Genomic DNA, 23795 nt, shown 5'->3' with positions numbered 1-23795 from the left:
GATTGAAACATGATTTAATGCAACGTGCATGAAACCATCCAATGAAATAACACACTCAGCATAATCACATTCCACCTAATGTTGGCATGGTTGTATTTTTGTGGTCACACAACAGTTTGCATGCTAACCTTTATTCAAGGACATTGAGACAATATTTGGCAGGATGAGACAGAATGCTATTCAAAGAGATGGTGAAATATTAACACTGCTTGGTTATCTCTTTTCCAATCAAATGCCAGTTATTTTTCCTGTACATTTTTTATGAAGTGTACGTTTATTATTGTGTTTCACTGATATTTGTGTTTGGTGGACCTGTTTTAACAGTCTCCTTCATGAATGCATCATTACTTCAATACGTGTTGCATACGTATCAGTATTCCTAAAGACAGTATTCCTAAAGTATTCACAACAGGCTATGCAGCTCATCGTCCAGGCAATGGTCATCTCCAAACTCCACTATTGTAACTCTCTTCTGGCTGGAGCCTCTGCAGTCACCACAAAACCACTCCAGATGATCATCTTCAATGAGCCAAAATACACCCATGTCACGCCTCTTCTCACCTCTCTCCACTGGCTCCCGGTAGCTGCTCGCATTGAGTTTAAATCCTTGATGCTCGCCTACAGGGCTGTAAATGGAAGTGCACCCTCTTTTATCAACACACTACTAGCTAGCTACACTCCCGCACGCCCGCTCAGACCTGCAAAGGAAATGAGACTAAAAATTCCCTCTTCACGGGGTCTCTGATTCCAATCAACTCTGTTCTCCTTTGTTGTCCCTGGCTGGTGGTACCTGCTCAATTCAACTAGCCGAGACTACCACCACCTTTTTAAGAAGTAGTTGAAAACCCATTTATTCAAAAAGTATTTTAGACAAATCTAACACTTACACACTGCACATGCACACACACTGCGCATGCATACACACTTCTGCGTCTAGCACTTAACAATTTCTAAGAATGTTCTTTTTCTGACAAGTTAGGCCTTATCAGGGCTCTTAGTTTTGTAAACTCAAAATCTATAGAAATCGAACGAGAATTGCTGGTGTCTTCCTCCTGTAAGTCGCTCTGGATAAAAGTGTCTGCAAAATAAAGTAAAGTGAAGTAAAGAAATGCTAAAGAAGTGTCTGTCTGAATCTGTCTTATTTTCAATTTCATTCATATTCATCCACATAACTCCTTTTTGCGGCAATGTAAAGCGATGCTATAATCAACAGTTGTTGTTTTTTTCCTCCGTTTGGAACGAAGCTCTGCTTTTTTTCCTCTCCCTTTAGGTTTGCGTCTTGGAAGGGACTTCTTCCTGGTCAGATAAAAGTGCTTGTTAAGCAAAACCTCTGCTAACTCCCATGGCTTGTGTGGTTGCAGTGCTATTTGCACATGCTTAAAGAAATTAGAAGAAGCGCTGCGTGAGGCTGTCTGTCTGCAAATGTCGCTGAATGTCGCTACCGCCACGCCAAAAACTTTGCAGAGGAGAGGGGGATGGATGCGAAGTGAGTCTGAACTGTCTTGCCGACACTTTGCTGTGTAACCAGACAGTAATTGCTGGTTTGTTTTGTGTGTGTGTGTGGCAAGTGTGCGTTCAGACTGTAGCCTTCAGAATGTAAAAATTCAGATTTACTAAATCGAAGGCATTTGATGAACTGCTCATGCAATTTAGATGTATAATTTGTACATATGTATAATATAAAAAATCATATACAGTGTATATGATGTGGAAAACCCCAGAACATCACTGCATTTGGCCCCAGAGGAAAAGTTTCCTCCAAGAGCTCAGTTAAAACAGGGGGAGGTTCAAACAAAGTGCAAGGTGCTAATGAACAGAGGCCCAACAAAGTTTGGTTTTGTGCGCAGGTCCGCGCATATAATGGATTCTTTCAGGAGCGCAGACCCAGCCGTGGAAAGAGCTGGTAAAGAAATCCCATGCTGTCCGTGTGACCTTTCTGAACTTTGCTGAAAAAAAAACCATTTGCCTTCTGGGTAGCATCAGGGGAGCATAAATATTCATGAGCAGCCTTCGCACTGGAGCAAGCAGGACCAGGTGACGTGACACCACCCCCCCACCCGACACAACACAGTAAAGTAAAAACACAAAATGTTGCTAGTGAACATGAGTCTAAATGTGAACACACCATTCACACAGATGTTCCGGAATGTTTTGAGGCCTTGATGCTGCAGGATGTGAGTTTGGCTGGCGGTCCGAAGACCTGGGCTAGGCAGCTCCGAAGTGATGGAACTAACAGACATGTCCTTACTGCAGGGACATTGCTGCAGGGACAGTGATTTACAATGCTGCTTTCACCAGGAATCGACTATAAATCTGATCCTTACAGTTTATTGAGTGCTTTAATGCATACTGTGGTATGGTGGGTGAGGCCTAGTGCCTCTGTTTAATGACATATTTATAACCAGATCAATGATTCCTTGACTGATGCTTTATCTGAAACATTGCGGAATGTTATTTGTAAAAAAATATTGTCTTCCTTTTGATATGAGTCACATTTTATGACTTTAATCTTGTAGTATCAGTGCCCCTAAAACGCAGTTGTACATGCTCCCCGACATCATGCCACCGCATGTTTGGGATTGCATGGGCACCGATCTACAGTTGTGACCAAAAGTTTTGAAAATGATACAAATCCTGGTTTTCACAAAGTTCGCTGTTTCTGTTGTTATTATGGTAATTTGCATATACTCCAGAATGTTATGAAGAGTGATCATATGAATTCCCTCTGTGCCATGAAAAGGACCTTAATAATTAAATAAATAAAACTTTTCCACTGCATTTCAGCCCTGCCACAAAAGGACCTGCTGAGATCATTTCAGTAATCAGTCAGGTGTGAGTGCATACAGTGTGGTGAAGGCCTTTGGAGGATGGCCTGGTGTCAAGAAGGGCAGCAAAGAAGCCACTTCTTTCCAAGAACAACATAAAGGACAGACTTATATTCTGCACAGTACAAAGATTGGACTGCTGAGGACTGGGGTAAAGGGAGTCGGCTCACTCACAATTTTGCCCAAGAATACAGGCATGAATAAAGAATGGTTCCCAAACATCCTCCATCAGCATCCAAGAACAGTTTGGTGAAGAACAATGTCTTTTCCAGCATGATGGAGCAACGTGCCATAAGGCCAAGTAGTTCATAGAACAAAACATTGAAATTTTGAGTCCATGGCCAGGAAACTCCCCAGACCTTAATCCAACAGAGAACTTGTGGTCAATTCTCAAAAGGCAGGTGGACAAACAAAAACCCACAAACTCCAAGCACTGATTGTGAAGGAATGGGTCGCCATCAGTCAGGATTTGTCCAAGAAGTTGATTGACAGCATCAAATTTCAGAGGTTTTGAAAAAATAAGAGTCAACACTGCAAAGATTTTGCATAAACTTGTAATTGTAATGTAATTGTCAATAAAAGCCTTGTAGTTATACTTCAATACACCACAGAAACAACTGACAAAAAGATATAGAAACACTGAAGCAACAAACTTTGTGAAAACCAGTATTTGTGTCAAACCTTTGGCTGTATTGTCAATTTGTGGGGTGCCCTCCACTTGTGAAGTGTGCCTTGCTGCTTGCTGCACAGGGAGGTGGTAGCGTATGTAAGTTATGATGTTTGTGTGCATGTGAGTATGTTCGTCTTGTTCAGTTTTTACAACAAAATATGTTAATGTACAATCTTTAATTAGATATTTGTGTTTGTGTGTGTGTGTATGGGGGGCACCAGAAGTGTGTAACATGCAAATTAGTCCTCCATCGTAGCAAAAAAATGTAAACAACCACCTACAATTGCAGTGTGTATTGGGGCAGTGGTGGCCTAGCGGTTAAGGAAGTGACCCCGTAATCAGAAGGATGCCGGTTCGAATCCTGATCCGCCAAGGTGCCACTGAGGTGCCACTGAGGTGCGACTGAGCAAAGCACAGTCCCCCACACACTGCTCATTGGTGATGGGTTAAATGCAGAGGACACTGTGTGTGCACCGTGTGCTGTGCTGCTGTGTATCACTTCACAATCACAATTACAAGTGAGCGCAGGTTGATTGTCATTACATCAGTACACTTAAAATTGAGATCCTGTCCCTATTATTGAATTGCAGAATGAATTTGCATTTCCTGTCACTATTATTGAATTGCAGAATGAATTTGCATTTCTTGTAAAAGGGAACAATTGTAATGCATTGTATGATATTCTTTTTTTAAGGTATAGCTGAGATTAACCCTTGGGAGATCATATCATATACCTTTGCAAGGCATTATAGGATTTTTAGTCACAATCATTTTTAGGTTGGAAATTAAAGACCTTGAATAAAAACATGTAATAGTTAAGAACTGTGCTTGATGGTGCTCTTTATGTTACTCTGCATGCCTTTTGCAGCAACATATTACACTTATTTAACAATATACATATATATTACAATATCAACATATCAATTTCTAATGGTTTCTTCATACACACACTGTAACACGCACTGTAAGACAGCCAATGTGACTCAAAAATGTTTATTTTTCATTGCAGGATTTAATTATTTTTATTCTTCATAATAAATTGATTGCAATGAGTGCTGCATGTTTTGATATTGTCTATTTCAAGTTTTATGATATTTTTAAGGGCTTCAGATTTTGGAGATGAGATCACATCTTCTCAGAATTGACTTATCAACTTCCTTCAGCGAGCGACAGCCTGTGGAGTAAAACTGGAGTAAATTGGAGCATGTGGAAAACAGGTTTTTTATTTTTTTATTTTTATTTTTTTATTATTTAATCATGTTGATTAAATTATTATCAGAAGAATAATGTTCTATATTGAGACAACCTAAGGTCACTACAGCCCGATTCAGAAGCAATTCAATAAAAAGTGATGTAAACTATTTCATGTGCATTTAAAAAAGTTCCAGAATGACAGATTAATAAACTGATCACATTGATACCTGTTAGAGCTAATGCAAGATGAAGCTCCTCTCTCAGAAGCTGGAGTACTTCACCGACACCTTCACGACCCTTTCAACAGTAAAAACATGTCATCACACAGCAGCTATCCACAGCGCAGCCAAATATCCAACAGGAAATAGGCAATAAGTCATCGCAACCGGCGCAGCTGTCTGCCGGAGGCTCGAGTGCCTGTCTCTCACCCCATAGGCCAAGCCCCAGAGAGCAGGTCGGCCCACAAACACAGCTTTGGCTCCCAGCGCCAGGGCCTTGAGAACATCTGTGCCCGTGCGTATTCCACCATCCATGAAGACCTCTGCCCTGCCACCCACCGCTTCCACGATCTCAGGTAGGGCGTCAATCTGCAGCGGCGGCATCTGTTATAAATCACCTTGTGGACGGTATGGAGGTTCCTTGCTGCACAATGCTGAGACCTCCTCTAGATAATAGACTGTTGCTTTGTACGTACAGTAGGAGGGACACCGTCTAGCTGCCGTCCTCCGTGGTTTGACACAAGAATTCCATCAACGCCATACTTCAGAGCCTCCACTGCATCTTCAGCTGTGAAGGGGAAATTGTATTTATCATTTATTTAATGTGCAGAAAGGTACAGCAGGAGTCAGGGTAGATTCATCAAACATGATTTCTCCTGCTACAAAAATATGTTTCTTGCACTGGATTCTTCAAAATGGCCTCCATCAACGGCCACAGACTAGGTATGTCCAAACTTTTGTCTGGAAGGTATAGGAATAGAGGTCACGAATGCCAGGTATTTACAACCTGAAATTGGACACATTAAAAAAAAAGCATTTATTAAGTGAAGGAAAATACAACGATTCCCTCAGTGATTTAACCAGCCACAGTTTATTAATAGACCCAAATCACAGGGTTGTAAACAGGCATACCTTCTATGTGTATAATTTTTCCTTAGTGAATGCCTAAACGCCGGAATTTAATCTCATGGCAACAGGCAATATTGTAAATACACAACAACTGTAAAAGCTGATACCTCGGCCGCTGGCGCTGAAGGCTGCTCACCAGTGACCTGCAGTGTTCTGTTTCATCGTTTCCATCACACAGCATCAAACTGGACTGGCTTCAACATAAGGGAAGCACATGTCTGCTGAGGAATCAAATTTAAAATGCACACGGGGCCACTAGATTCACTTATGTTTCCTGCATTTACCTCTCTGTTGTCTACTTTTCCTGTCCTTTCTCATTTCTTTTGTTAATGTTGTCCTACGAAACAACTGTAGCCCAGCAATTAAGCATGTAATTCCTTGAGCTGCGCAGACAGAAATGTTGAGCCTTACGTCAAACTAATCCAGTGTTATTTTGTGCAGTGTGATGGCATATAAATTACCGCCAGGTTTGGTCATGTATCACCATAGGTGGAGTCCAGAGTTGGAGGAATTAAGGCACATTCAGTAGAGACCGAATGAAATACTTTATATCAAGAGTTATGTTCTGCATGTGAGCTTGGATAGTCAATAGTTCATGTTGCCTTTTGTGCGTGTTTTTTTTTTTTTTTTTTATTCAACCAGCAAGCACTTGTTGTGGTTTTTATTATTAGTTCATTGGCATTTAGATTTTAGATTTTGATCTTAAAACCTCGAAACAAAAACCAAGTCAAAATCAAATTGAACAGATACAATTTGAGAATCGGCCATGAACATTTTTGTTCTTGGCAGACGCCCTTAGCTTTGAAGTCTCAGTTCATACCATCAGCCTCAAACGCAAATATTGTGTGGCAAAAATGTTTCTTTTTCGTTTAATAAAACATTCGATAAAACATTTTTAGTATTATCATTTGTGAATAATCTCTGAATTGCCGTTGTGTAACCCCAGTGAACCCCGCGTATTTGAGGAAAACCTTCATTCCATAAAGTGCATGTACAGAAACTTCAAGTGAAACTTACAGGCCAGGAGGGAGCAGTCTCCCTGTGCGGGACGGGCAGGGTTATCACCGCAAGGCCTCTTTTAATGGAACACAAATCATCCGCGTAAACAACAGAGCTTTTTTATCAGCACGCCAAAGCTAAATCGACGATAAAAGCAGCAGTGATTTGATTCGCCGGAAAACAAATGGCCTCTCTGTTTCGTTGGAGGGACATAAACATGTCAAGGAGGAAGGAGAGGAGAACGCCAGAGCGATGGGAGTTCCCAACGCTGCGGTCAAACGCAGACACGCCAATCACTTAGGCCAGCTGCTTCCCTCACCTCTCAACACTCCCTTCACCACCACCGGCAACTTGGTTATTTTCTTCAGCCAGGCGATGTCCTCCCATTTCAGGGTGGGATCTATAGCCTGGGCTACGTACACAGCCAGGCCACTGTCCTCGCCGTACCCCTCCTCCGACGAGAAGGCTAAATCAGGGGAGGTAAAATTGGACATCCTGTAAAAAAAAAAGAAAAAAAAAGATGAAAAATAGAAGTAAATAAATAAATAAACGGTTATTTAAAAAAAAAAAAAAAAGTAGCTAAATGGAATTAGTCCTGAAGCTGGTGGAAGTGGAGACATGGAGACCCCTTTTACAAACAGAGCCTCCGACTTACGACTAAACAGACCCTTGTTGTTCCTCTCCGAATTAGTGTTCGGTTGCCAAGAAAAAGATCCTCAAAAAGGTTGAGAAGTTCAAACTATGTCATTGCTGATGAAGGGGAGGTTGACTTAAAAAAAAAACACATAAAAAATATAATGTGGTCATAAAATGTTTGCACAAATGTTCATTTTTAATTGCACCGGGTCAGCCAGCAGGCTGGGGAGTGAAACCAGTCCCCTCGTTTCTCAACAGGTCCATAGATGTGCATGTGTCTCCTGGTGAATAGCACATTGTACTAGGTTCTGGCTTGGACCAGAGCAGGTCCTATTAATCCCCAGTAGCGGACAAGCTAATCTTCAGTGAGACGAAGGTTAAAGGGGTTCCCCCCCAAAAAAAATAAAAAATTACGGGTAGATTTCCATAAATACATAAAGGCAGTGATGTGGGACCCCTTTTCAAGAGGTCCTAGATTGATGTCTGCAACTTGAGCAGATATTTTACATTTTCAGTGCTAATTTACTATAGGTCTTACTAACCTTTAGCAATTGAGCAATTAAGCATTTTCTGTTCTGTTGGAGAGTAAAATGGAGTGGTGTTTGGGACAGAGAGAGGCATGTTTCGCCAAACATGCCCACAGAACATGGTTTTTGCTGCCAGCCAGGCAGGTTGCATTAGACTGTTTCGGCTCTTACCTCAAATGAGGGGGCAGTTTAAATCGGTTGCGGACGTCATTCCGCCGCTTGCCAAGGTAAGGTGTGTCCACTGTGACAAAGATGCCCTTATACCCGGCGTTCTCGGCCCTTCTGACCAGCTGTTGAGTCAGCGCCCTGTCCTTGTAAATGTAGAGCTGCATCCATCGCACGGTGTCTGGGGCCGCCTCAGCTACCTCCTCGATGGTGGACGTGGCCCAGGAGCTTAGCATCATGCCTGTGCCGGCGGTGCCGCACGCTGAAGGAGAGCACGACCGGGGATCATGATGCAAGTTTGGCTAAGAACAACATGCCAGCCCTAATATGCATGCTTGTGCATGTGTAAATATAGTGGAGGAAAGCGGCCGGTGCAATAATAAACATGACCACTGATGCCTGAGTGGTAGGGTGACCTGAAAATCCATGTCAGGGCCGACCCCCTTATTGTCGTGTAATCACTTTCTTGGTCAATTCAACATCCTAATTTAAAAAACATTCAAATGGCAAAGCACATGTCAAACCAATCTACTGTACAATGACAAGCAGAGATGTGTAAAGCAAATACCTCAATTTCAAGGTAGGAAATACGATACACAATGATAAAATACAAGAGTTGCTCGTATACAGTTAAAAGCAACCTAAACCATGTGTGTTTGTGGATGTACAATTTTGGGTTGATGATGCGGACCTAATTTCAAAAGGCAGAGTGTTCCAAAATTTCTGCACAACCAGCCATTGCTGTTCAGAAGAACAAACATCAAGAACATCAATATTGAACTTTTTCAGTTGATTACACGGCTATTGTGAGGCAGTGAGGTTAAGGGCCATGAACCCAATTTGACTGTTGTGACATCAATTCAGAAATATCTGACGCACTAATCACTAAGCCATGGTCCTTGCCATCTTATGATTGGTCAGTCTCTGCACACCAGTCAATGAAGTGTCTGATGGAGTCTGTGGTCATCCTACTCAATAGTAAATTATTAAACTCCTACAGTCATATTCCAACAGGGTATGGATTCTTAAACTGCTTCTACTTAAAATTATTCTCAGACCAGCCAGGGTTTCCACCAGCGTTAATTGAATCCATTAGGGTCAAGGATCTGAGGTGGATTCTGTGGTCATCCTATTTTGTGGGAAATCATCTGACTCTTGTAGCCTTAGTCCAACGGGGAAGGGGTTTTGAGCTCAATACATTCAAGATTATTTTAACCTCCACGCCATATACTGGGCAAGGTGTCATTTCAACCATTTTTAAGTGGAACAATGGTCATCACCAATGGAGAGGTGTTATATAAGTTGGTGATCAATGAATGACATTTTTTATTTCCAACCAACTTCAGGTTTCCATTTTGATGGATAATTAGGTTGGATCAGTAGGATGACATTAAATATCTGCATTTATTCTGCATCCTCATTTGATAGTCCGCACTCATGTCCAGCCTCACAGCATTTTCAAAAGAGTTGCATACAGTTTCCTCCCCCACAGTGTTATTTAGTGATGTAGTGCCACCATGTGGTGGAAATTGTGGTGGGTATGATAAGATGGATCTCGATATACATCTGTAGCTCATGGACTACATGGACAAGTATAGCAGTTGAAAGAAATGCTGTAGTCTAAAGCATAAATAGTCCAAATCAAATTCAACTGACTACTAACTACTACTAACACTGCCAGAGCATTGATTAAAATAATGACCTTTGAAGTGTTCAGTACAGGTTCTATACAACTGATCAGTTAGATTTCCTTACAAACCACTACCGCAAATACACAAAAACATATATTAAAACCGATGACCTACACAATATTCTCAATTTTGACCACAAATTACCATGTTTCCATGGACTCTCATTCAACTGAACCAAAGATGAACTCACTCTTTCATTAGACACCAACAGTTCTGTACAGAAGATGGCAGTGAAGATACGCTGCTAGGAATTGCATATTGCCAATAGGAGAATAGTGCCACAGCAGTCTGTGGCCAATGTCAAAGTTTTAATGGCTCAGAATGAATAAAAATGAGCCAATTTCTGTTTCTAAAATTACATGAAGAAATGGCAGAACACTTATGTTGTGGAGTTAATGATTACATGAGCCTACCCCTTCAATTACTTACCTCTTATAGTGGCAACCTCCCCGTCGGGGTGGGCCATTCTCTGCATGGCGGTCGGGGCAACACAAATGGGCATGCTTAAAGGCTGTCCCAGCACTGTAGTGGTCATGTCCACCTTGGAGACGTCTCGCAGAACCCTGGGATAGAACCTCCACCTGACAGGGAAGGATCATATACGCTAAAAAAAAAGGCATAACCACATCATTGCAGGACAGAGGCAAACTTCATAATGTGCGCGCCACTGAAAAAGCATCACTTCCCAGGACCTGAAACACAGGCTCTGAATTACTGCTGCACAGATGCACTGGAACTTTGCCTGCTCCTCATTATTGCACACAGGAGCCAACTTTAAACCTGCTGACTACAGGCTGCAGATATTCCTGGGGTTGAGTGGTGCACCCATAATGCACTGGTGCATGAACTGAAGTGTAATGTTTACCTAGCACAAGGTCTTTTGCTGAAGTAGATACTACCACAGGGACTGTTTTTCTGGCTTGCTCTGGTCTGTATGGGCTTTAAGAAATTAGTGAAATGCTAACTTATCCTAACCGCAGGCATAAAAGCTGGTAGATGCGACAGATATAGAGCACAAGAGGCCTCAAGGTTTTAAAGGCTGTTGAAGTTGGAATATTTTTATTCGTTTGCTGACTCATTTTGATATTAATTCAAAATCCTCAGAGCGATTTTCTGTGTTGGTGAGTTCACTATGTGTATGAAAATGATTGTATAAAACCCCCAATACTGAGATAGTTGACAGTGGTGGGCTTTGGCTCCATTACTGCTTCATTATTCAGTGAGTACAAGTTATTAATGCTGTAAATACATGAAACAAATAAATGGAATGGGTGTCTAAGTTAAGAGGTGTTCAATACACTGTTATTGTTGAACATTGTTTTTTTTTTTTAGATCAGCACTGGGGACCAGCTCCTGCTCTTTTAAATGTCTTCCATTAACATGTTTGCCTTGCCTTAAGAAAATGATTTACTGTACAATTTACTTATTATCTTTTAATGATTGCCTGTAGGGGCTTCACATAGACAATAGCTTTTCAATTAAAGTACTCAGTGCAAAGCATATGGTGTTTGCAGCCGCCAGATGTATGCTAAATAATTCCTGTTCATAGACAAACAATAAAATTACAGCCAAACCGAAGCTATTAAGGTTTAAACAAGCAAAAAAAAAAACTACCATAATAACCTCAGGCATGACAAACTTCTCAAAAGATAAAGGACCAACCATGGCGTTGTTGGACTGAGGACTGACGTACCTGGAAAAAGCTGCTTCATTGTCAGATAGAGTCTCTTGCTCGTCGGCACCAGAAAAGTAGTAATCAAACACAGATTTGGGTAGAGCCCTTTTTGCCAGCAGCTCGAAATCAGCCACACACACAGGCCTGTCAGACATGTTCCCCACGGTTTAGGGCAACGACCGCCTCCCCATGCAGCGTTTACAAGGATCGGTAGGGCGCCTAATAAATAATTAACCTCTTCTTTAAAGTGAACTTCTTTTGGAATAAGTGTTTATCTAACCAAGGCAATGCTCTGCTCTGTGAAGGCTTTAGGGCCTTTAACCTGCCCTGTCAGCAGCCCACTCAAAGGATAGAAAAAAAAAAAGATCAATGTCTTTTGTAATGGCTGTTGCCTTTCATAAGGTTTGAGATGACAACTGACAACCTATTGTTAGTAAGAAGGTGGGTTAGGAACAACTAACCCTCAAATGCACATAAACAGTTTTGTTCAATATAACCAATAAAAAGTAATCTTCTCCATTTCATTTTGCTCATATTCATTTCTGGAACTGTGCCTGAAGTCAAGATCCAACAAAGCTTTCCCAGTGCACTTGTTCAACATCGCTGTGTAGGTTGCTGGCTGTATATATTTCTGGATTTGCCTCTTTATGTCCTCCCCTGCAGCTTTACATAACACCACTGCAGTGCTTCCCCTGCTCGCTATCCCACACATTACAGACAGGCCCATAATGGGATGCTGCTGTAAAAGGCACGAAGTCCTGTGATCTTAAACACTCTTTCTGAATTGCTGTGGTGTTATTATCACGAGGAATTATAACACATTTGGGTTAATAAACAGCACAGGGAAAGTGAGAAATTTTAGCTTTTACCTGTGTAAGAGAAAAGCAAGAACGAAAGCCTGGGGCTGCTCCGCTGAAAGGATGCTTGTGCATCATGAAGGCCTAACCTCAGTGTCATTAGGACTGTTCAACATATTCACAAATCCAGGGTGCTTGACCCGAGCAACACAAAAGCACACCTGGCAGTCAAACATACTATATTTCAGTTTTCAGTTGCCTTCATTTCTGTTCTTCCATGAACAAAATGTGATTAATACTGAATCTCGCTGGATTTCAGAACTTCCCACATTCTGTGATTTTACATTATTTTTTATTTGATAATTAACTCTTCATGTGTCAAAATTGTATATCAAAACGTGTAAGAAATGTCATTTAAAAAAAAAAAAAAAAAAATTGACATTTTCTAAGAACAAGACCCACACAGGCTCCTAACTCAGCACAGTGGTCACCCCTGCAGACAAAGGTTCTTAGAATAAGCTTTGAATGTCCATCAGAATGAACAAATCAGCATTTCCCCTGTTTATATCTTAAAAATCTGACTGCAATGTTCAGTTAAATATACAGTATATATATATATGTGTGTGTGTGTACACAAAACCTTTTACTATCTTAGTACATTATTTAAAAAAAAAAAGGTTAATAAACACATTTAAATATTTTAGTACACTTTTAACAAATAAAGCATTTGACATTGAATGTGCAATTGAAATCAAATTTCAATTGATACACTAAAATTCACCTTGTTTACACTTTTGTGCTCATTCGGTTCACCCTAACACGAAACCTTGTGGTATGGTATTACATTACATTTTTCATAAAGAAAACACATGTGCCCCACTGGGAAAGATTGAATAATTATTATTACGATATAAAATACAACACAGACAAAAACAATAAGACGTATTTCAAAGCAATGATTGTCTTCAGGAGTGTCATTATTCACACACTATTCGGTATCTGGGAGGCGGGGCGAGCAAAATTAATGTCAACACATTTTTAAGCACACGTCAAGTTGTCGACTGTTTTCCATCGTCCAGGGTATGGATTAGACTTGGAAATCCACAGTCAGTATGCAATAGAAGCCACAACAGTCCTATGAAAATAAAACATTTTGGAATCATTTTGCTACAAGACTTCATGTAGTAATGGAGCACCAAGGTTGCATTATTCCATTAGGTTCCCTCTAGGCTATTCAGGTCCTGGGTTCTCCTCTTTCTTACTGTTCCATCTATACCAGCGTCCCTTTGCATGTCTTCTGTGGCTCTGGCAGATATCTCAGTGACTGGGGTGTCTTCTTCAGTTGACTCCTCAGGAGAGACTCGCTCACTTTCATTGTCCGCATCTAATGTCCCTTTCTCATCTGGTGGGGCATCAAACTCATCATCTGAGCCTTCTTCATTCACTGGAACTAAAGCAGAAAATGTAAAACAGAAAAAGTACTAATATGAATTTCATAACGCAACCGCTTTTGAACCAGACAACCACAGATTCACAGGTTCAAACCCCACTTACTACCATTGTGTCCCTGAGCAAGACACTCAACTGTAACTACTTACTGTAAGTCACTCTTGATAAGCATTTGATAAATGCTACAATTTTAAATGCTCTTGGAAGGATGAATCCTGCAAAGTTGACTTCTTTAGTGTGTTTCTACCTCAGTAAAAAATACTGATAAAAAAAAAAATCAACAACGATATTAATATTTTAGTAACGATATTAGTGTTTTTAAAATGTGTTCTCAGCTTCTACTGATGTTTATCCATTTCCAGCAAATAAAGAGCATTGGTGCATTATCAAATGTAATAAACCCATTAAAGATTACATATTATAAGAAATGACCAACTCACAGAGCTGAACATTTTTAATAGTTATTTTCAAGTAATGATAATCATGTAATCATATTAATCAATGTAAAAGTGTATTTACCTTCTTTGTATGATGTATGCTTTGGTCTGGATGGACAACAGCAGTCAGCAATCAAAACAAGGATCTAAAAAAATATTATTTTATATAGCCACAAGTCAGTGCTACGTAATGAAAAATATGCTTCAATTATCACCATCGAAAGAGCTGGTCACCTCATCCACAAAAATACTGCAGAATTGCGAAAAGTGTTACGTAAGATAGTGATGGGAAATAGATGTTTAAGTTTTGATGTCTTTGTTACTCAGCTACACTGTGTAAGGTGAGCACCTGAGTGCCTAGAAAAGTCTGGTGCCCTTGCACCATTCAACCTCCTTAGCAGGAGCCATTATTGTATTTATTTTCAAACGTAATGTAAATCCGGGGTGAGTATTTACCAGGCCAAGGATGAGTCCTATGAACAGCGTTGTAATGGCAAATATGACATAAGAGCCCCACACTGGAATGTTGAGGGTGTCTGTCAGGTAGGTGTGGATTTGCTGAAGAGATTGTAAAAACAAAAAAAGATTTTATGATACACAGGTCACACTGACCTCTCACTTTGACAATCAAATATCATGCATGCATTTAACATATGATGTATTTGTTTTCTTTTCTTTAATAAATGACTATTGATATAGAATTGACTATTTCTACCTGCCATGACCTACCCTGATCCACACTGACAGCCGGAACAGACCAGCCATTCCAGACATCCTGGAGGAAGAACAGATTTCCCAGATAAGCAGACCCACACATTAAACATTTTCTTGCATTAATGACGCCAGTGTTGACTTTGCATTAAGCCATGCTTGCATTAGATTAAGCAAGACAATCTATTCATGTGCATTTTAGTATTTATAACAGAGAGTTGGAATGAGGGTGTTTAAAATGCACCTACAGAATAGAAGATGGTGACTTCCATCCTGCTATGGGCTCCACGGCTTCCCACTTCTTCTCCAGTATGTAAGCTTGGAAGTCCTCAATGGCCCGAGATGACAAATATCTCCGGAAGTTTCCATCTTTAGCACTGTGGCATAAAGGGCAGCCTTCAGCATTGTTCATATTCAAACCAAACCCACAGAAGAAATAAAGCTGCATCATGCTCTTTGTTTTCTAAAGATATTATGGTTTTTAGATATGGTTTATGGTTTTAATAAAGCACTAGACTGTGTATTTGTACGTTTGCCAACATGAAAAAAAAAAAAAAAAAACATTGAACATTGACCTTTAACCTTTGATGTCATTGCAGTGAAAAAACACAATCATTTAGTGACTAATAAAAACAGGAAAAAAATGCACAGACCTGCAAAGCTAAGAACACATTTCAGGAGTTCCACTGTGACAACATAATTTATCATTTTTGGTAATATAACATATAAACATGTTATATATATATATATAAACATCTTTCACCAAGATTCCCATATGACTGTACAGTATCATACAATACACTTAAAATATGAATAGCTGAGCCAGTTCTTTAATTTTTTTGTTATTAATGCTGAACAAATAATGAAGCAAGACATCTTAGTTCAATTAAATTGACTACTGTTGACATGTATACAATGTAACATATTTATAAAAATGTTGACCGTGGGGAATTTTCTCTTTTATTAATCCAACGAAGTGAATAATGTATATTTATATAATCACATATATAAATATGAATTCAAAAAGTTCTTCTGGACTGAAGAACTACATGAGATTTACAGAATGTGACATCTCTGGAGGGGGGGGGGGTACATTAATTATCCATCAGGTCAGAACTTACTGAAAAATGGTTGGCAGTGTAGTCACCAGAAAACGCCCACTCAGACCTGGGAAGCAGATGGGGAAAAAGCGGAAAGAGAGAGGAGGAGGAGGAAAAAAAAAAAAAAAAAGCGTTATGTAGCAAGGCAGAGAAGTTTCACATACAAATCTCTCTCTTTCTACCTCGGGCTCTCTCTCTCTCGTGTGGGAGTTGTCCCCACCCCCTCGCGCCGTGTCTCAGGTATAGTGGGAACACAGTTGTCCAGGATCTTCATTAGTAAAAGTAACAGGTTTTTACATAAAGCAGCGATAGATGGATGCCGGGAAAGGAAAGAAGCTCTTGAGAGGTGATCTGCTCCACGCGGGAGCGGCTGAACTCAAGCACCACCGCACCGGCAAGGGTTCTATTTTGACAAAATGACACCTGACAGCACGGAATTTTTTTTTATTTAAACCTGTGCTTCTGTTCGGTCTATCATGAACTAAAAAACTTGTGTTTGACATAAAATTACATAAAATGTAAAACTGAGCCATAATGAACAATTAATAATTACATAAGCTTCGCCACATTTATGCTGTCAGTTTATTAACATGACTTTAAACACCTCTTTCCCAGAGACATTAAGAATGATTTGCATTGTATTTACCTCAATCATGTCCCTAATTGTTTATTATGTATCTCATTCGCCAATTAATTAACATCAAAAGGAAACCGGTCCTCATATTCATAAATAATTTCTGTACACAATCTGGTGTTGAGATTAGTTTCACAACCATCACACTTATTAATCTATTAAATGATTAACTATGAATATATTCTAATCTAATTTTTTAGAGCAGATTGTTTAAAGCAGACAAAGCTGTTAGGCCAGATGAGATCAGTAAAATGAAAGCAAAGCTAAACTCTGGAAAGCTTAGATTAGATTCAACTTTATTGTCATTACACATGTACAAGTACAGGGCAACGAAATGTAGTAACACAGCTTGTTTTCTGACTGGAATTAGACCTAAGGGAGAAAGTAGCTGAGCGTAAACCCGCACAGGACTGAATTCCCCCATCGCCACCTACATCCTGCTTAACAGTAGAACAAGGCTATATATTAAAAAAGAGATATTATATATATATATATATATATATATATATATATATATATATATATAAACACACACACACATATATATTTATATATTATGTAACTTTTGTTCATCGATGCATTCAACACCGCCAGAAATTAATAAGCAATTGCATAAAGGCAACTTAGTCTATTTTTCTTAATTTAATTGTAAAACTTTCTTTGGTTGAGGCGATAACACAATCTTCTCTTAAAGTGAAGTGATTGTGATACACTGCACAGCACACGGTGACACAACGAAATGTGTTCTCTGCTTTTAACCCATCACCCTTAGTAAGTAGTGGGCAGCCATGACAGGCGCCTGGGGAGCAGTGTGTGGGGACGGTGCTTTGCTCAGTGGCACGGAAACCTTCTGATTACGGGGCTGCTTCCTTAACCGCTAGACCACCATTGCTTGTGATTTGATAAATGTTTCACGGCAAAACTTTTCCACCCCTAAAGACACTCCTGTGACTTTTAAGACCTACTCAGAAGCACATGCAAGATGAAACCAGCCAAAGAGATAAAGATAAATCGCATATCACGGTAAAATGTGAAAGAATCTCAATAAATGACAACTGATGGAGGTAGAATGACACTTTCTGATTTTTGGAACAAACTATTATCATATAAAAATATCAGGAAATACCCGGTTGCTGAGTAACGTCCACCTTGCCGACGGAGATTCCCAGGCTTTCGCTTTTTTTGCCGAAAGTGTCCCAGTCCCCCTGTAAATTCTGGCAAGCTGGGCACCACGGGGCATAACTGCAATCAAACAATAAATCACAGACAGCGGCATCAAATAACAACCAACATGAATTAATAACGACAAATAGAGGCTAAAGTAAAGTTAAAAAGATATGAGTACTTTTAGGCACCGGAATATTATGGAACAATATCAAACTAGAACGTGAAGGTAAATTTAGCATCTGTAAAGAAAAGTCAGACTTTTTTTTTTTGTGTTTGAAAAATAATAACAATAAACTTATAGGAATAAACTTGTGAGCTCAACAACTAAACACCTTTTAATAAATAACAATCCAATGTTGTGTTATAATACTGAATAATTTATGCAATTACATATATCTAGAATAGCTATTTGTCTACGGTAAACCAGATTAAAACGGCCTACTGCAGAAATATCCACTCAACGCGAAAATGACAAAGTCGGTCGTATTACCTGCATGACACCACGCCCACTTGGCGCACGACACCACGCCCACTTGGTGCACGACACCACGCCCACTTGGCGCACGACACCACGCCCACTTGGCGCACGACACCACGCCCACTTGGCACACAAGCCATTTGTTTTAGGCGAGAGCACAGAGCGCACAGCAGAGTTTATAATAATAAATAAGGCCTTAAATACGATAGTCTAGAGTTTCATGGTCTTAATAATGAATGTCCAATAAATAAAATAAGACAAGCCTTCACTCTCAGTAATCCAGAACACCGGTCCTAGCCCGTGTCATTATGATTTTAAAAACCACAGATTAATATCTTGGAATCCTGGAGGGATCTGCATGATAAAATATGAACGAGCATAGTGTTGTTTAAATATTTTCTGACAATATCTTTTTCTAAATATAACCACTCACATGTGGTATTTCACTGGCCTTGTGGGTGCGATAGAAAGTCCACATTCATTAGAATTGTTTTATCTATAATACGGTTATGCTATATGTTGATGTATCTGTAAAGACTTCCTGCTGCAGAGGACAACATGGACACGTGTTACACGTCAATTTATTTATCACATTTATCACATACCGCAATATATACAGTCTACGGTCCAAGTTATATCGCGGTATGATTATTATTCTTTTTCTTCCCATATTCGACCAGGTTCTGTTTCTTTGTTTTTGGGGCTGTAGACGCCGTACACAGCTGTGCTCTTCCGGTTTGCGGTCCCGATATAAAGACACAGAAACCCGGTCAGCACGGCTCGCGTCACCGAACCCTGCCAGACGCCCCCCCGCCTCGCCTGGACCGGACCGGACCGCCGGTCCCCGTGAGGGCGGCCGCTCCGCTACTCACAACTTCAGCATCCACTCCCCCCGCAGAACGGCGGTCCAGTTCGCGTCGGCCACGGCCTGCACGGCGCCCTCCGCGGACACCGACAGCAGCAGCAGCAGCAGCAGGAGCGGCTTCCACTTCCCGCGTCCCGCCATGTTGCCTGTGCACATGTACGCCGACAACCAGGAAATCGTTTTGCCTCCTTTTTTTTTTTTTTTTTTTTTTTTTTTAAGGTGGACCGTGTCCCGTCGTCCCCTCGCGTTCATGTGCGCGTCATATTCCACCGACGGGGGTTTCCACGTTGACATGTCTGCACCATTCATATTCATGTGAGTGATTTGCATTTGGGAGTGATAGTAGCCTAGAGGGTAACGCATGAACCACGAAGCCAGTGGTTCGAACCCCACTCTATCGTGTCCTTGAGCAAGACTGTCCCTGTAACAGCGGGTAAGAAAGGTCCCACTGTCCCCACACACACTGCTCCCCGGGCTAGTTACCCGGCGTTAGAGGATCTCTACGACAGGGCCTTGTTTTGAGGAAGCTCACTGTTGCAATTAGTCTGGCGTGTAATCGCTTTTCTCATTCGCACCTTAGACTCTGAATGAGTGAATGTGTGACCGGTGGTTTCTGGGATGTTGCAAGTGTTGAGGGTAATGGAGGGACTGAGACGAAGAGACGTATAATAAGCAGAGATGCCCTATAAATGTGTTGGAAAAACCACCATGCAGTATCACATCACATCACGGGGCAGTGGCTGTCCTAGTGCGTAAGGAAGTGGACCAGTAATCAGAGGGTTTAAATCCTGAGCCGCCAAGGTGCCACACACTGCTCCCCGGGTGCCTTTCATGGCTGCCCACCAAGGGTGATGGGTTAAAAGCAGAGGACACCTTTTGTTGCGTCACCGTGTGCTGTGCTGCAGTGTTTCACAATGACAATCACGTCACAGCCCCTCAGAGCAACACATAGTCGGTTATCTTGCTCATGAAGTGAAGTGAAAGTGAAGTGATTGTCATTGTGAAACACAGCACAGCACACGTGACACAATGAAACGTGTCCTCTGCTTTTAACCCATCACCCTTGGTGAGCAGTGTGTGGGAACGGTGCTTTGCTCAGTGGCACCTTGGTGGTTCATGCTTCATGCTTGGCGGTCCATGCTTCATAAAATCTACAGGGTTCTGTCTGAGTCTGGCAACCTTCCGATTACGGGTCCGCTTCCTGGTAAATGTACACTATTTAACGCAATTCCATGCTTCATAAAATCTACAGGCTTCTTCCGTGATAATCAAGAGACGCTGTAAGCCACAGATGTATGGGAAAGACTTCTGTCCACTGTTCATTCCGCGGGCGCCTTGTGCTGCTGCATGTATATACCTGGTTGTACCAGATGTCTGTACCGATTTCATGAATTATTCACAGAGAGATTACAGCTGAAGGGGTCAACACCAGGAGCACCAAACATGAGTGTAACCATTTCTTCTGGCTTCACCACCTGAAACACTGCTGTGCACTGCATGCAAATTGTTCATAGCCTTAGATACAGTACAGGCCAAAAGTTTGGACACACCTTCTCATTCAATGTACATAACTCCACATGTGTTCATTCATAGTTTTGTTGCCTTCTACCAGAATCTACCAATGTAAATGGTCATGAAAGTAAAGAAAACACATTGAATGAGAAGGTGTGTCCAAACTTGTGGCCTGTACTGTGCATGGAGAAATAGAAGTGATGTCTGTCAGCTATCAGAGGTCCCAGATGTCTGGTTCCAAATTCCTGGAACTGTGGGATTTCAGGAATGTTACATTGAAATCCCCCATCATATAACAGCATGTTATGAATACAGTAACAACATGTAATACGTTGGTGTCTTACCTGTCCACCAGTGGAGGTTATGTAGGCAGTGATGTCTGCTTAAATTGCAAGATTATTCATGATGTAAATGTAAATTTTATTAACAGACGAAAAATAACTGCTGACAGAAATGTTTATTAGGGGCAGAGGAATACCCCTCGCTCATGGTACATTCATTCTCTGACGCTGTGTGTCTCTGCTTCTAATATTTCACAAATGACCAGGCAAGATAAACTCTCTCAGAAGCGACTTATTGAGTTTGTGGAGTGGCATTTTTCCTCAATGTTCCCTATTATTGTGTGCATACCGCATAGTTTTGGAAATTTAAATAAACGTACCTTTACTTAAACACTCACGTGACATACAGCACACACACACAGAGATAAATGGGCCGCAGGGTGGCGTAGTGGTTAGCAATGTGAATTCGCACCTTCAGGTTTGTGATTTTGATTCCTGGCGCAGGCCTCGTGTTGGCGGAGTTAACTTGCTCTCCCCATGTCTGCATGTGTCTCCAGGTTCTCCGGTTTCCTCCCATCATCCAAAGGTGAATTGGCAACTCTGAGTAGTCTATAGGTCTGAGTGTGTGAGTGTCTGTGTGAGTGTGTGTGCGCGTGCACGTCCTGCACCCTAGGTGACTCCACGCTTTGCTTCCAGTGTCCTGGGATGGGCTCCATTGTAGGACTAAGCGGTTATGGAAAGTAAGTGAGAGAGAGATGATATATGTATGTAGATGAATGTAGATACATAGATAGATAGACAGAGACAAGTGGGTGGAAACTGACTGACTGACATTTGATAAATTTTACAATTATTCTGTACATCTGGGAAGATGGGTATCTTCCGGGAAGATGGCGGCGCGACAATAGCTCGCAGCGGCCTCTCCAGTTCCACAATGGTGCTGCATCCGGAAAGCCACCAGCATTGTGAAGGACTCTACACACACCTCACATGCACTCTTCACCCTCTGACCATCCGGAAAAAGGTACCGAAGCATTCGGGCCCTCACTGCCAGACTCTACAACAGCTTCATCCCACAGACACCTGAACAATCAGGGACTTTCCCCTCTGGACTGACACACACACACACACACACACACACACACTCACACTACCTCTGTTATATTGTAATATTATCTATTAATGCACCGTTCCATTTTTCACTCACATTTTTTTTGCTCTATTTTACTTTGCACATTTATTGTTAATTTCACCTTTTTGCCGCTGTCTTGCCTCATTGTTGTCTACATTCTTTTTGTTAAATGTTATTCTTGCACTGCCTGCGTCCCCTGTTTGCACTTTATGTAGCCCAGTTTGTCGGTGTCGCACACGTGCACTTTATGTTAGAATGTGACTTTGTCTAATCGTTCAAATGTTACATGTAGCACCAGGTTTTTTTTGTACTGTCTAACATGTGTGTGTGTATGTGTGTATGTATGTATGTATGTATATATATATAGCTGAAATGACAATAAAGCTCAACTTCAACTACATATTGCATAATATGATATATGGATATCATATATTATGGATCGACTTAATAAATGTGCTGAAATATGATTAAATAGACGATATAAAAAATGTCTAAAATCTAAATTAGAGAAAGTTTTTATTTACTGATTTTACCACAACTCGCAACCCCAGCGCGCACTAGGAGGCGCTGATTTGCGGCGCGACGCGCTCATGAGTCAAACGTGCGGAGGCTCCTCTCCTCTTCTCTCCTCTTCTCTCCTCCTCTCCTCTCCTCTCTTCTCCTCCTCTTCTCTTCTCTCACCGCCTGCCTGTCCATCACCGAGCCGCTGCAGCAGCTCCTCCAGATGAAGAGGCTGAATGGAGACTCGCCGGCGGTGAAGATCAGTCCCTCCCGCTGAAGGAGAGAGAGGAAGAAAGGAAGAAAGCTCCCTTTTTTTTTTCTCTTTTTTTTTGGGGGAAAAAAATTGACATTTTATTTGCTATTTATTGGACCACCGGGGTGTAAATGTGTAAATGGCAGGAGCGCAACCGGGGGTTCACGCGCTGCAGCTCAAGCCGGTCTCCGTGCCCGAGAGTCTGAAGAAAGGCGGCAGGTTCATGAAATGGGATGATGTAAGTACCCCGTCCGCCTCTGCCCGCCTCCTCGCGTGTTAATAGCGGCGCGGGGAACGACGAGGAGAGACGAGGAGAGCCGTGATTTTACTGCAGTGACGGAGCTGAGTCACATCGCGGCCACTGCGCCGCGGAACTGTACTTCACGTCGTGCGTGCCGACCGTCCTCTTCTCTCTCTCTCTCTCTCTCTCTCTCTATATATATATATATATATATATATATGTATATAATACATATGAAAAATACATATATAAAGATATATATGAGGACCGTGACTGTCACCTGTTGGCTTTGCAGACTTCCTCCCGAGTTCGCTTCCCTTTTGCTCAATTTAGCAACTGTGACTTCCAACTGCAAGCCTCCAGGACCCCCCCCAACACACACACACACACACACACACACACACACACACACACACCATGCTCTCAGTTCCCTAGGCGCGACATCAGAATTCCGATTAATCTGTAGAAATGAGCACCGCATGCCGAGAAATGCACAGCGCGGCCACAAACTGTTGCGCGGTGGATGGACGTTCAGGGTCCCCGAGGGATTCTTGTGACATCCTGGCGGGGACAGAAGACCTGCGGACGAGCAGGGAGCTTAGTTATCCATATGAAGTGGGATATTATATCTTTGCATTTTTTTTGGGCTGACAGAGAGCGCAAAAAAGGAAGCGTGGCCTCGTTTTTTTTTTGGTGTGTGTGAAAGTTTATATCAGAAATTTTTATAT

At 41.4% G+C, this 23795-nt stretch overlaps 3 protein-coding genes across 5 annotated transcripts in view; 1 reads left to right on the top strand and 2 right to left on the bottom strand.

Moving 5' to 3' along the window:
- Positions 1-4472: 4472 nt before the first annotated feature.
- Positions 4473-11674, bottom strand: hao1 (hydroxyacid oxidase (glycolate oxidase) 1). Its single transcript, XM_028986948.1, has 8 exons — positions 11528-11674; positions 10264-10415; positions 8150-8405; positions 7135-7310; positions 5384-5475; positions 5118-5276; positions 4917-4986; positions 4473-4669 (listed from the first exon to the last, which is right to left on the bottom strand). Exons 1-8 carry the CDS (start codon positions 11662-11664, stop codon positions 4602-4604), a joined length of 1110 nt encoding a protein of 369 aa, XP_028842781.1. The 5' UTR covers positions 11665-11674; the 3' UTR covers positions 4473-4601.
- A 1516-nt stretch (positions 11675-13190) lies between these two features.
- tmx4 (thioredoxin-related transmembrane protein 4) lies at positions 13191-19327 on the bottom strand. The gene is made up of 8 exons (XM_028984098.1): positions 19155-19327; positions 17764-17879; positions 16025-16070; positions 15152-15280; positions 14922-14967; positions 14649-14750; positions 14275-14338; positions 13191-13756 (listed from the first exon to the last, which is right to left on the bottom strand). Exons 1-8 carry the CDS (start codon positions 19301-19303, stop codon positions 13521-13523), a joined length of 888 nt encoding a protein of 295 aa, XP_028839931.1. The 5' UTR covers positions 19304-19327; the 3' UTR covers positions 13191-13520.
- Positions 19328-22656: 3329 nt separating this feature from the next.
- plcb1 (phospholipase C beta 1) overlaps positions 22657-23795 on the top strand; it is a 50901-nt gene continuing 49762 nt past the window's right edge. For 2 of the 3 annotated variants that reach the window (XM_029001814.1, XM_029001820.1), the window contains exon 1: positions 22657-23064. In XM_029001814.1, coding sequence (XP_028857647.1) covers positions 22966-23064 — 99 coding nt within the window. In that variant the 5' untranslated portion in view covers positions 22657-22965. The remainder of the gene's footprint in view (positions 23065-23795) is intronic. The other variant, XM_029001805.1, reaches the window with a different exon arrangement.

The sequence above is a fragment of the Denticeps clupeoides genome, chromosome 1 (assembly GCF_900700375.1).
Source record: "Denticeps clupeoides chromosome 1, fDenClu1.1, whole genome shotgun sequence".
Classification (NCBI taxonomy): domain Eukaryota; kingdom Metazoa; phylum Chordata; class Actinopteri; order Clupeiformes; family Denticipitidae; genus Denticeps; species Denticeps clupeoides.
The sequence above is the reverse complement of the archived record's forward strand: the minus strand, read 5'-3'. Positions and strand labels throughout refer to the sequence as shown.